At 37.4% G+C, this 12,533-nt stretch overlaps 1 protein-coding gene across 1 annotated transcript in view; it reads left to right on the top strand.

The window, feature by feature from the left end:
• Positions 1-12,533, top strand: part of PLCZ1 (phospholipase C zeta 1) — a 97,131-nt gene that overhangs the window by 69,245 nt on the left and 15,353 nt on the right. The window contains exon 10 of the mRNA XM_036760662.1: positions 5,737-5,854. Coding sequence (XP_036616557.1) covers positions 5,737-5,854 — 118 coding nt within the window. The remainder of the gene's footprint in view (positions 1-5,736; positions 5,855-12,533) is intronic.

Consider the following 12,533-nt stretch of genomic DNA (forward strand, 5'->3'; position numbering starts at 1 on the left):
TAAATTAAGTATGGAATGGGTATTTATTTCCTAAGCACAAAATAAATGCTGAAAAGATACAAAAGATTTATAGGTTGCATTGACAGAACTTAAACAAGATTTAATAACTTGAGTTACAACTACTGTTACAACATCTTTGGAAACTGATATTTAAACCTCTTTGGAACATAAGGTAGTATGAATAATAGTTGAATAATTATTGCAATATTTCACTTTGTACTGCCCAAACATTTGCTAGTCCAGGATTTTTGGCAAAATGGTCCTATCTTCTTGTTGGCGGTCATTTCCAAATGGTGGACTACTTGGTGGAGATTTTTCCCTTTGTGCCCCCAGTCAACTCCAATGAAAAGGACCCAGGACCTCCAGACCTTTCTAACTTACAAAATTGTTTCCCAACCATAGACAAATCCATCTTGGGTGTAGATTTTTATTCATCTAAGATTAGGAATGAACAAACACAAAAAAACGCAGCTCAAAATCTAGGCTCAAGATCACCTAGGTAGGACATTGCTCACAGTCACATGGCAGCCAGGCTGGGGCACAGGCAAACTGTTGCTCTCCCCAGCCTTTAAACAGACCTGACAAAATCCAAAGCCAGAAAGGAAGAGGCCACTAAAGTTGGGATTGCTGTCTTCAGCATCTACTGAGTCTCTTCTTGCTTAGTGGCCAATAAGGGGACTGACTTGTCATCTCAAAGTACCAAGCCCCATTAGTACTGATTCAGGTTAATATACTTGGTAGAAAGCAGAAATATAGATCACTGGTGCAAATAAAAACCTAAAGAACTAGACTACTTTATGAGACCATGGCAGGATTGCCTGGCCACACTGGTGAGCCAGGCTAGGGAAGCACACCAGAAAGACGCTACATGGCAGGGAGCTGTTTACATAGAGATTTGGGTAGTGATTTTGGATGAAGCTGATTATGCCTGTGGCATAAGAGCAGGCTGCCCCTCTATTCATCTAATGTGTCTAGAATTCAGCCTAGGAGTTGTGGAGGAGAGAAAACTGCTGCCAGGATACCTAGAAAACCCTTCCCAAGACATAGCATGGATGGTGAAGGAACATTGTGAATTTGTGAGGGCCTGGACAATGAGAGTGGGAGTGGAGGATATTGGTGAGACTATTCTTTCCCATTCATGGTACAGTGGGAAGAACCCTGGCAATGGAGTGTGGTGTTAGTGTGATTAAAGTTCTTCCCCACCCATTCAATAGGCCTCAGGTAGAGCTAGTTAAGGGAAGCTTCTCAGGTGGAACCAGTTAAGGGAAGCTTGATTAGGAGAGGTTTGATTGTAGATAGGCCTCTACCCTTTATTTACTAGGTACAAAGCCCCAGGTGCACACCCTTTTGCTAACCAGGTCTGAGGCCCCAGGTCCATACCCTTTTGCTAATTAGGTCACAAGAGGTGTGAAGCCCTTGGGTCCTAACAAGAGTATATATACCCAGAAGGCAGCTGTTGAGTACTGAGAATGCAGGAGTTGGAAGAGAAGCCAGAATTCAGAATTCAGCCCAAAAAGGAGTAAGAACTCTGAGTCAAAAGACCTGCAGAGAGAGTGCAGAGCAGAGAGTGGAAACCAGGGAGCTGTGGAGACCAGAAAACTGAGTGGAGAGAGAAGGCAGGCAGACAGTCAGGATTTGTGAGTGTTTATGGGGAGGCCCGAGCAGGGGAAGGTTACAGGATGACTTGAGTCCCTGCTGTGATAGTGTGCTTTAAGTTCTTTGCTGTTATGATGAAGTGGACTTACTGGTTTTGGGATACAATTGTTGCTACAGCGAATTAGTGTCATTGGTTTTGGGATTTGATCCTCTGGTGTTTGAATAAATGTTTTAATTACTCTGCCTTCCATATGGAGAGTCTTATATCCTGCAATACAGAACTATAAAGGCATAATCAAAACATCATAGATATTGCATTTATTGCCTTAATAATACATTGAGTTTGAGGACTTGAGTTTACATCTAATTTGTGTGATTTTGTGCTAGTCACTTTGAGATTTGTTTTTTTCATCTGTAAAATAGGGTGTTACACTTGATAGTCTCTCAAATCCTTTCTATCTGGATATATAATCTAATAATCCTTGAGATTTTGACTGTGGTGGTGAGGTGGAAGGGATGGGGATTGGGGTGGGGGTGGGGAAGGCAGTGAAGAGTTACCTAACAAAAGCCTGTGGGATGTACTTGATTTCAGGTACTGAAGTGTATTAATTGTATGGGCAGAGAGCCCAATTGTGACAAAAGTAAGATTTGCAGAAGAGTAATAATAATGTGGTAGGTATCCGATAGGGAACTGTGTTTTGTCCTAAAAATTCTTCCTGTACAAAGGGCAAAGCTGACACTGGTAGCTAGTAATCGCAATGCCCCCCGATTCCCTGGCCCAACAACGAGACTTTTCCTATGTGGAATTTCATTGGCCATGATAGACTTTCTAACTAGTCTAGGGGATGATGGTTTAGTTGTGTAGCTTCCCATTTAGTGAAAAAGTTGAAATGTAGATGAGGAGGAAGCTGGCAAGATAGACTAGAAACCATCATCAGCACCTACTAATCCAAAAACCACTGGAAGTGTGACTTCCATGGGAAAGATTGTCTCTCTTTCATCCTCTGAAAAGAGAGGACTGGGATAGCCAGCTGCTACACATTACTGGCTATCATTATTGTTTCAGTCACTACCAGGAACAGGAACTTGCAAAAGAGAGAGAATGAGGAGGGCTGTAGATGCTTCCTGTAAACCATGGACCATAACAGTGAAACTCTCACCCAGCTATCTTCCACTTCATGCTGACTTTCTCATTGAACCTACTTTCCATTTCTTTTTTCTTTTAAACAGTCTGTTCACTTTCTAAATTGTAAAACTCTTCTCAAAAAGGAAACAGGTTCTCTAAGATATTCTCTGCTCTTGTATGTGGCTGTGCTAGGATTAAAAGGGGAAGTAGTGTAGATCTGGGGTCTGTGCAGGGGAGAGAGGAGAGTGACAGAGACAGATTCTCTTTTAAAAGCACTGGTGTGTCTGGCTGGGGGCTGGACACAAACCAAAGAGATATTTCTTTAAGAGATATTACTATGCTAATCCAAGTAATATTAATAAGCAACTGAACATCAAATAACTCACAAGGAACTTGCCACCTTTAGTGGCTTGTGATGGGAAATAAAATAATTTCTTTTTACTTAGTTCCACCCATTTTAAAAAGAGAGAAAAGAAATTGAATGATTTCTGCAGTTAACAGAGGGTCATTCTTCTCCTTTACCTTTCAAAGTATGGGGGAGCAGGAAAAGGTTTCAGAGACTTTCTACCTGAGAGGTAGTTCTGTGTTACTAGTCCATTCCAGGATCTTTTGCTTCCACTGGCACTACTTGTGTTGTTGCTCAACAGTTTGCTAGTTGGCAAATTTCCTACTGTAGGGTAGGAAAGGGTGTATTTCTTTAACACTGCAACCTTGTCCTGAGCTTCTTTGCAATTCTCAAAATGGAAATTCTTCCTTTATATCTCTCCTAGAAGTCTTTTTCATGAGTTCCAAATCACTAAACTGGTGAATTCTGGAAAAGAGTCTCTTTGGTTATTTTCCTGAGTCTCATGTGAAGAATTATACTGGAAGTGGGGAAGTGGGGAAAGAGAATTTCAGGGATATTATTACCCCCTCCATATGTGACCTGGGTTCCCCTAAAGAAAGTAAAGTTGGGAACTCAGCTTTTAAGGTAGGGGGAGGAAGGGAAGATGCTGCCATTTGGAGTGGAGAGATAGCACTGAGGACTGTTTAGCCACCCAGAGTTTTAATATTGTATCTTTTCAAATTGGATTTTGTTCAGTTAATGTATTCTAAAATATAATATGAGTATGTTTTTCCTTTGGGTTATGCAAAATTGTGGAGATAAGAATCTTGATGGAAAATGTGGATAAGTACAAGCCAATTTGTGATAAATGTATGAAATACCACTTGCAAAAGATTTTATATTTAAAAATCTAAAATGAACCTAGAGAAATCTAGGCCAAGGAGAAAGAGGGAGTCAAAAACTTCAGCATATAGGAAACTTATTATATTACCTTGGAACAGTAGCATCAACCCCTTACCTATGGAGGGTAGCCTACCTTTTTTAATATGATGTTGTATATTTAAACCATTAGTCCAATAGGGTGATAAGTCACCAATATCGAGTTATAATAAATAACATTATAGTATAGCTGGACTTGCCAGGAGATAACCACTCATAATTGATATATCACTTTAGGACTTTCTCTATGGTAAAACTCTGTGAGCTGGATACTACACACATAATTATCTTCATTTTTAAAGATGAGGAAGTTGAAGTTTAATGACTTGTCTAGGGTAACACATTAAATATTAGATTTGGGCTTCGAATTTAGATCTCTCTCTTGACTCCAAATCAAACGCCTTTTGGACTTCTGTTACACCATTCTGTGTTAGCAGCCTAAAGCCTGGAACAGATGGTCTCTTGAAGGTCCTTTCAGTTCTAAATGAATTAAATATGAGTTAAATTTTTGTGATCACATGAAAAAGCCTTTTTAAAAAAATCATTGATCACCTTAGCAGTCTGGTGAAGTCTATGAACCCTTTTCTAGGAATAATGTTTTTAAATGCAACAGAGAATATACATAGAAATACAAAGGAAACCAATAATATTGAAATACAGTTGCCAAAATATTTTTCTAAAAAAGCTTGCAGACCCCAGATTAAGAACTCCTGCCTTAGTTAAAACATTGCCCTAAATAACAAAAATCAGAAATGAAACACAATTCATACACACACATACACATGTACATACATACATATACATATATATATTACATATATATATTTCTCCTCTGGAGTTTTGTTTACATGTATGTAAGAGAGATATATTTTATGGGACACAGTTATATTCCAGTTCTGGTCTGTTTTCTATCAGTTGTACAGAAATTAGTGACAGATGATAAGCAAAGAACCATTAATAAATAATTCTCATTTAAGTTCTGCTATCTGGAAATTATAACATAAGAAACAGTGGATTTTTTTTTTTAGAATTTGAAAGAAGGCATTTATCTGATTTTACTGTCTTTGAGGTCTATAATACATAAGTACCCCCACATATATACATGCACTTACATTTATACATGTATTCATACACATGTGAATAGAGGTAGTTTTGCAGTTAGTAGAGGTTCTCAAAATAAGTTAGCCTATTTTAACAAAAATATCTGTTAAAAGTTCCAAAGCTCCACTAAAGGTACAATTAAAACATATATTATCTGATCCCATGGAATTCTATTATGGCTAAATCATTAGACTAACTCCATGAAGATGTATATATAATTGACTAAAGGGGAAAAATGGGAACTCTGTTTTGTATTATTTTGATAGATAAATCATTTAAAAATAGCTTTAGATTGGACCAAATTTTCTTTAATGAGAGGTAGTGCTGAATTATGTCTGATCTTGGAACCAGAAGACATGGGTTTGAATACTGCCTCAGATACCTCCCAGTTGTGTGTTCCTGTGAAAGTGATTTATTCTTTCTGAATCAAAGATACCTTATCTATAAAATGGTAAAAATACTGGCATTCACCTTACAGGGTTATTGTGAGGCTCCAAGGAGATACTGTATGTAAAGCACAATGAAAACTTTAAAGTGCTATCTAAACCTTAGCTCCTTGTCTTCTGAATATATTTTTATGTTGAAAATGAATTCTGATGAAAATTTTATACTCCAAAATTATTCTTATACTTAAATTCCATTTGTGCAGCTCATAAGTGGTTTCCAGTTGCCTCCTACTTATAGAAATGATCCACTAGTGCTGATAGAAATATATGGCATTCCAGATGACCAAACAAAACAACAGACTCATGTAGTTAGAAAAAATGGTAAGTTCTAAAGTCATTTTTCCTCAATTTTAAAAATGAAATATTTTATTTAAAACAATATTTATGAATTGTCATGATTTGTATTTTTTTTGTGTTAGATTCAAGATTATCAAAATGTCATAAAGCAATTATTGATGAGCAGATTTTAAGTTCTGGGTAAATTTTTAAGAATGCTCATACAATCATCCTGTTTGACTTACAGAGATTTTTATTAATCATGTCTATATTTTCTGTTGCTTAACATATCACTAAATTGACAGTACTTATTTACCAGGTACAGAAAACTCAATTCTCAAGCCCCAAATAGGTAACCATAAGACAAAGAATATTGAATGCCATGGCAGAACATAATGTCTTTAAATTTCCTCAGTTTTTCTAGGTTAAGGATCTGTATATTTCAAGTTAGATTCAGTGGGTTTGGGAGGCCAGTTTCTATTCTAAATAACTCTTGAATGTCTAAATTCAGACATGTATAGGCTGGAGAATCCAAGACAATTTGGAGGCCATGCAGGAGTTTAGGATCATTCCATTATGTAGGGAAGGAATGATGAGGAATCTTTGTATGATCCTGAATCCGAAGCCTTTTCTGGAATGAATTCATATGCTCCAAAATGGCTCATAAAATGATCCACCTTCCACTGATCCTTTGGGGGATGATTCTCCAGACCCCAATGGAAGTATCTCAATATATATCCTATGGCCAAACATGGAAACAGTATGTCTTGAAAGGGCAAGAGAGTGGTCTGGGGCTGGTCCCCACTTCCTCTTTCCCTTAGAATCTACCTTAGTGCTTGGCCTTAGGAAAGGTAGAATAAGCTTGGGAAGTATTGCTCCCAGTACTTTTGGTGGTCGCTGGAGAGAGAGGAGCTGGTGACATTTGAATTGGAAGAGATCCAAGAAATATCTTGACCAATAATCCAAATCATGAAACCTCTATAATATCCATGAAAAATTTTCATCCAACCTTCACTTAAAGTTTCCAGCTGACAAGAGAATAATACTTCTTGATAAAGGTCATTACCCTTTTAGATACTTATGATTGTTAGGAAGCCATGTTGAGCTGAGTTCTTCCCCCTTGTGTAATCTACCCATTGATCTTAATTCAAGGTCCAAATATAGAGAATCAAATACCCCTTTCACATGACAATTATTTAAACATTTCAAAATAACTACCAGTCTCCCTCCAAGTCTTGTTTTCTTCAGATTAAACACTCCCAGATTCTTTAATAATTTTTAAAAATATAGCATGGTTTCAAATTTCCTCACTGATTGTCCTCCCCTTGGCAAACTCCAAAACCTAGAAATATCTCTTCTAAAACATGATGCCCCAAAATGGACACAATAATATAGGTGAGATTTAACTAGAAGAGCTTATGGGACATCTCTCTCTCTTCATGAGCTTTATATAGTCTCTCAAATACCCAAATGGTTGTTTGATCTCATCAATTCAGGAATTTCCTTTAGTGATACAGATGACAACCCATCTATGCCAGCCCATAATTTCCTATTCTCATTCAGTTCCTCCCAAAGGTTTCCCGCCACAAGGAGTCTGTACAACATTCTGGAGGCCTTCCTTGCTTTCTCCAAATAACAGGAAGATGCCAGAGAAGTACTCTAGTTGTTTAGCTGTCATGTCTTAATGTCACCATTTTTTCTCTGTTATAAAATTCTTGGATGACATTGTACATTACTGTCCTGCTTTAGAGGTATTCATTGGTTATATATAATAGACTGCTCACACCTGTTACGGATCTTTCCATTGCTCTCCATGGGATGAATATTATTTGTTCTTTGGAGGTAGTAGTATTGGTGGCAACATTGGTCAAATGCTGGTATTGAAAATATGGGCCTAGGCTGTTGTGGGAATCTTGGTGCCAGTAAAAATGCTATGCAGTTTCCTGAAAGCAAGCCAATAAATTTTCCTCCTTTTTCAATTCTGAATTCAGCCCACTGTCAATTTCTTTTGTCTGTTCTAAAATAGACATACTACTGGACAAGGACTATAGGTGTCCATTCAAATGCATGCTGAAATCTGGAAAATAAACATTTTCCATCTATTTGGTCTTTCTTCTTTGGATAGACAGGCCAAACTCTTTATAATCATAGATGTCTTCCTGGAGACTCTTTAGTATCATAAGCCTTAATGCAATCAATACAATGTCATCCACAAACAGAACAATCTGGAATACCCCCTTGCTTACAGAGTATTTCTCCTTGCCCTGGACTCTGTGCTGGATCTCCTCCATCACTGTGGTGAATATTTTTGTTGATCATGTGTTTCCATGTTTTATGTCTCTTCTGGTTTTTACTATCAGAGAGACACAACTTGGAAGGAATCTTGAATGCTATTGATTCGTTTATGGGAGGCATCTTCTTGTAAAACAGCCTATAAGGCAGTTGCATTGAGTCTTCATTTTTCTATGTCTGTCTATATAGAGGAAGCAATTTACTCCCTGGGATTTGATTGGAACTGCATTCTCTCCTATACTGGCAGATGATTAAATGTTTGAATTCCGAGCTAATCTGAATCCATTCCTTATATACTTTGAAAATTGGACCTTTATCAGAGTAACTTGTTGCAAATATGTTTTCCAGTTATCTGCTTCCCTTCTAATTTTAGCTGCATGTGTTTTGACTACAAGCAAGTATTTACAAACGATGGATATCATCCCTACTATTTCACAATTGACCAAAAATATTGAGGATATTATATGCACATACATATATGCATGTATATCCAGATATACATAAATATACTTGTATTTATATATGTTTATGTATTATATGTATGTAACATATGATAATACAGGTGTATCATACATGTGTAGACATATAATCCATACATGTGTGTATATTTGTGAATGTATACCTGTATATTCATACATCTATGTATGTGGATGGATGTTACATTGTCTGTATTTTTGGTTGATTGTAAGATACTAGAGATGAGACCCATTGTTTGTAAAAGCTTGCTTATAAACAAAACAAATGTAGCTAAAATTAGAAGGGAAGCAGGTAACTGGGAAACATTTTGCAACCAGTTACTTGTATAAAGGTCCAGTTTCCAAGGATATAAGGAACTTATTCATATTGGCTCAAAATCTGGGCATTCAGTCATCTGCCAGCATAGGAGAGAGTACAGTTCCAACCACCCCCCTGAGAGTAAGTTCCTTCTTTTCCCTGTCCTTGACCAGTAGAGAACCTCATGAACTTTGGAAGGTTGGAGGATTTAGAATTCTCATTAGTATCCTAGCAGCATCCATAGGACCGCAATAACTATCTGCAGTGTGTCTGCATTAGGATTCAAGTACAAATTAGACACACGGGGAAAGGCAGCTTCAGAACTACAGAAGGATCTCAGCAAAAAAGGACACAATGATGTGTCTTAATGAAGGCCTCACAAAGTAGGGGAGAAATTCTAGCAAAATGAATTCTAGTTGTGCTACCCTGCTTTGCTGTTATATAGTCTACATTTGATTATTTTTCATTTTGAATCTTTAAGCAGCAGAATAAAGGCTCAGGGTATGTATATCATTAAGAGTTAAGTAAAATATATTTGTAATTTTGGATGTCTATGTCATAGAGCAGATAAAGTTGGTTTTAAAAAGTAGCAAAGGTGGCCCCTTGCATGGAATGATTTTCTGTTCACTAGAGAGTAATACTTGGGTATTGTAACTGGAACTCTCTGATATTGTAATTAGATCTCTGATTTTGTTAACATGGCTATTCCTCCCAGTGGTCCAGGTCCCAACAGATCCATGCCTTCTTATCCTGTGTGGCTCCTATTTACATACATCTATAAAATCCTCCACAGAGGGGTCTACATAACATTCTAGGATGTCCTCCCATTGCATGGGGAGTAAAAAGGCATGTTAGTTATACTACTTTTCCAGTCATGAAAATCCTTGATATTGCCTTTTGTGTTGCTTCTTATAAATGATTCCTCATTGGCACAAACTATCTATGCATATAGGTAGCAGCTACATGATGTAGTAGAAGAGTTCTGGACCTAGAGTCAGGAAGAGAAGTTCAAATTCAGCTTCAGGCACTTACTAGCTGTGTGACCTTGGGAAAGTCACTTTTTGCCTCAGTTTCCTTAACTTTAAAATGGGGATAGTAATACCTGCCTCTCAGGGTTGTTGTAAAGTGCATAGTACAGTATCTAGCACATAGTAGGTGCTATATAAAACGCTAGCTATGATATCATAATGATCATAAGTAACGGTAATATGTCATTCCCCCATGCATCTCTTGATTGCTCAGTAATCTGAAATATTGATTTTTTTTGAAATTGTGTCATTACATGATTCATAGCCATTCATGCCTCACCAGAAGACCTTTGATGTTAATAAGACAGATTTTTGTTTTGAGGAACTTACAAGATCATTAAAAATACTGTATAGTTTCCCAATTGGAGAGCTATATCAATCATCACCTTTGAATATAAACTTAAGGTGACCAGAATAATCACTGGGCCAAGGGTTTGGAGAAAAGGATGAGTCCACCACTAACTAGTTATATGACCTTGGGTAAGTCATTTAAACATCTTCATTCCTTAGTGTTTCCAATGGAAAACCATTAAAATGATTCAAAGGAGATAATTCAAACATACAAAATGAGAGGTGACTTTCAGATCATGTGACCGACAAGATGGAGGACAAGACATTTTCTCTGACCCTCACCTCTCAAACATCTCTAAAGTAGAAATAATGTATTGAAGATAAAGCAACTTCAGCTGTCTCCATGGTCTTGGGCAGCAGGGACCCAAAGGAAGGTAAAAACCTCCATGAACTAATGCCTAACTTGTGCTCACTCAGTATCTCCTCCAATTCTTATGGCTTACCAAAAAAACACAACCTTACAGCCCAGTCAGCCTTCCCTCTTTGTAGCATTATGGAAATCCCAGCTTCAAACTGCATATATTTGCTGAGGTCTTAATAGCCAGTTCTCTAGCAGTGTTGGGTGCTGCAAAAATGATTTCTGCAGGAGAGTGGAGGAATAGTGAAAAAAGGCTGAGCATTTGTAGGCAGCTAGGTGGTACAGTAGATAGGGTACAAGGCTTGGAGTTGGGAAGATCTTTTTTTAAAATTTAATTTAATTTATTTAATTAAATATTTCTGAATTACATTTAACATTTTTTAACATTCATTTTTTAAAAAATTTGAGTTCTAAATTCTCTCCCTTCCTCCTGTCCCTCCTCCACCCAGTGAGAAGGCAAGCAATATAATATTAATTATAAATGTGAAGTCATGCAAAACATATTTCCATATTATCCATGTTTTTAATAATTAATTTATTTTTAGTTTTCAACATTCATTTCCATAAGATTTTGAGTTTTAAATTTTCTCCCCCTCCTTCTCTATCCTCCCCAAGACGGCATGCAATCTGATGTAGGCTCTACTTATACATATTTTCACATTAGTCATGATGTAAAGAAGAATTAGAACTAATAGGAGGAATCATGAGAAAGAAGAAACAAAACAACAAAAGAAAAGGAGAGCGAATAGTATGCTTCCATCTGTATTCAGACCCCAAAGTTCTTTCTCTGGATGTGGATAGCATTTTCCATCATGAGTGTTTTGGAGTTGTCTTAGAGCCTTGCATTGCTGAGAAGAGCTAAGTCTACCAAAGTCAGTCATTGCACAATGTGCTTTTACTATGTACATTGTCCTCCTGGTTCTGCTCATTTCACTCAGCATCAGTTCATATAAGTCTTTCCAGGTTTTTTTTGAAGTCTGCTCATCAATTCTTATAGAACAATAGTATTCCATTATATTCATATACCACAACTTGTTCAGCCATTCCACAATTGATGTACATCCCCTCAGCTTCCAATTCATTGTCATCTCAAAAAGAGCTGCTATAAATGTTTTTACCCCTCCTGGATCACTGCTTGGTCATGGCAGAGGGGCTTGTGTAGCTTGATGAAACTATGACCTATGTCATGCACTATTACTCAAGATGGACAGGTCATAGTGAAGATTTCTGACAAAAGGTAATTTACTGGAGAAGGAAATGTGAAACCACTCCAATATTTTTGTGAAGAAAATCTCATAGACAGTATTAATACGATGAAAGATATGACGTCAGAAGATGAGGTCCTCAGGCCAGAAGGTGTTCAGAACTTTACTGGGGAAGAGCAGAAGACAACTACAAGTAGCTCTAGAAAGAGTGAAGTGGCTGGGCCAAAGCCAAAAGCAAGTTCAACTGTGTAAAGTCCAATGCTATAAATATCAATATTGCATAGGAACCTGGAATGTAAGATCTATGAACCAAGGAAAGCTAGAAGATGGAAAGATTAAATATCAACATCTCGGGTGTCAATGAACTTAAATGGATGAGGATGGGTGAATTTAATTTAGGGTATATTTAGATCTGCTACTGAGGGCAGGAATTCCTTAGAAAAAATGGTGTAGCCTTCATAGTCAATAAAAAGGTGTGGAAGACAGTCCTGAGTATAATCTCAAAAATGAAGAATGGGCAAATCTGGGAGCAGCCATCTCATCTAACTCAGAACTTCTGCAACCTGACCAGCAAGTTCAAGTTTGGATATCCTTCAAAATGGCATCTACTGTCTAGGATCAGCCAAATTTGAATGTCTTAAAGGAAGACCAAGTTCCCCAGGACAAGATCACTGTTGTTGAGGTTGGTGCAGTTGGCATGGCATGTGCCATCAGTA

This window comes from Trichosurus vulpecula, chromosome 5 (genome assembly GCF_011100635.1).
Source record: "Trichosurus vulpecula isolate mTriVul1 chromosome 5, mTriVul1.pri, whole genome shotgun sequence".
NCBI lineage: Eukaryota > Metazoa > Chordata > Mammalia > Diprotodontia > Phalangeridae > Trichosurus > Trichosurus vulpecula.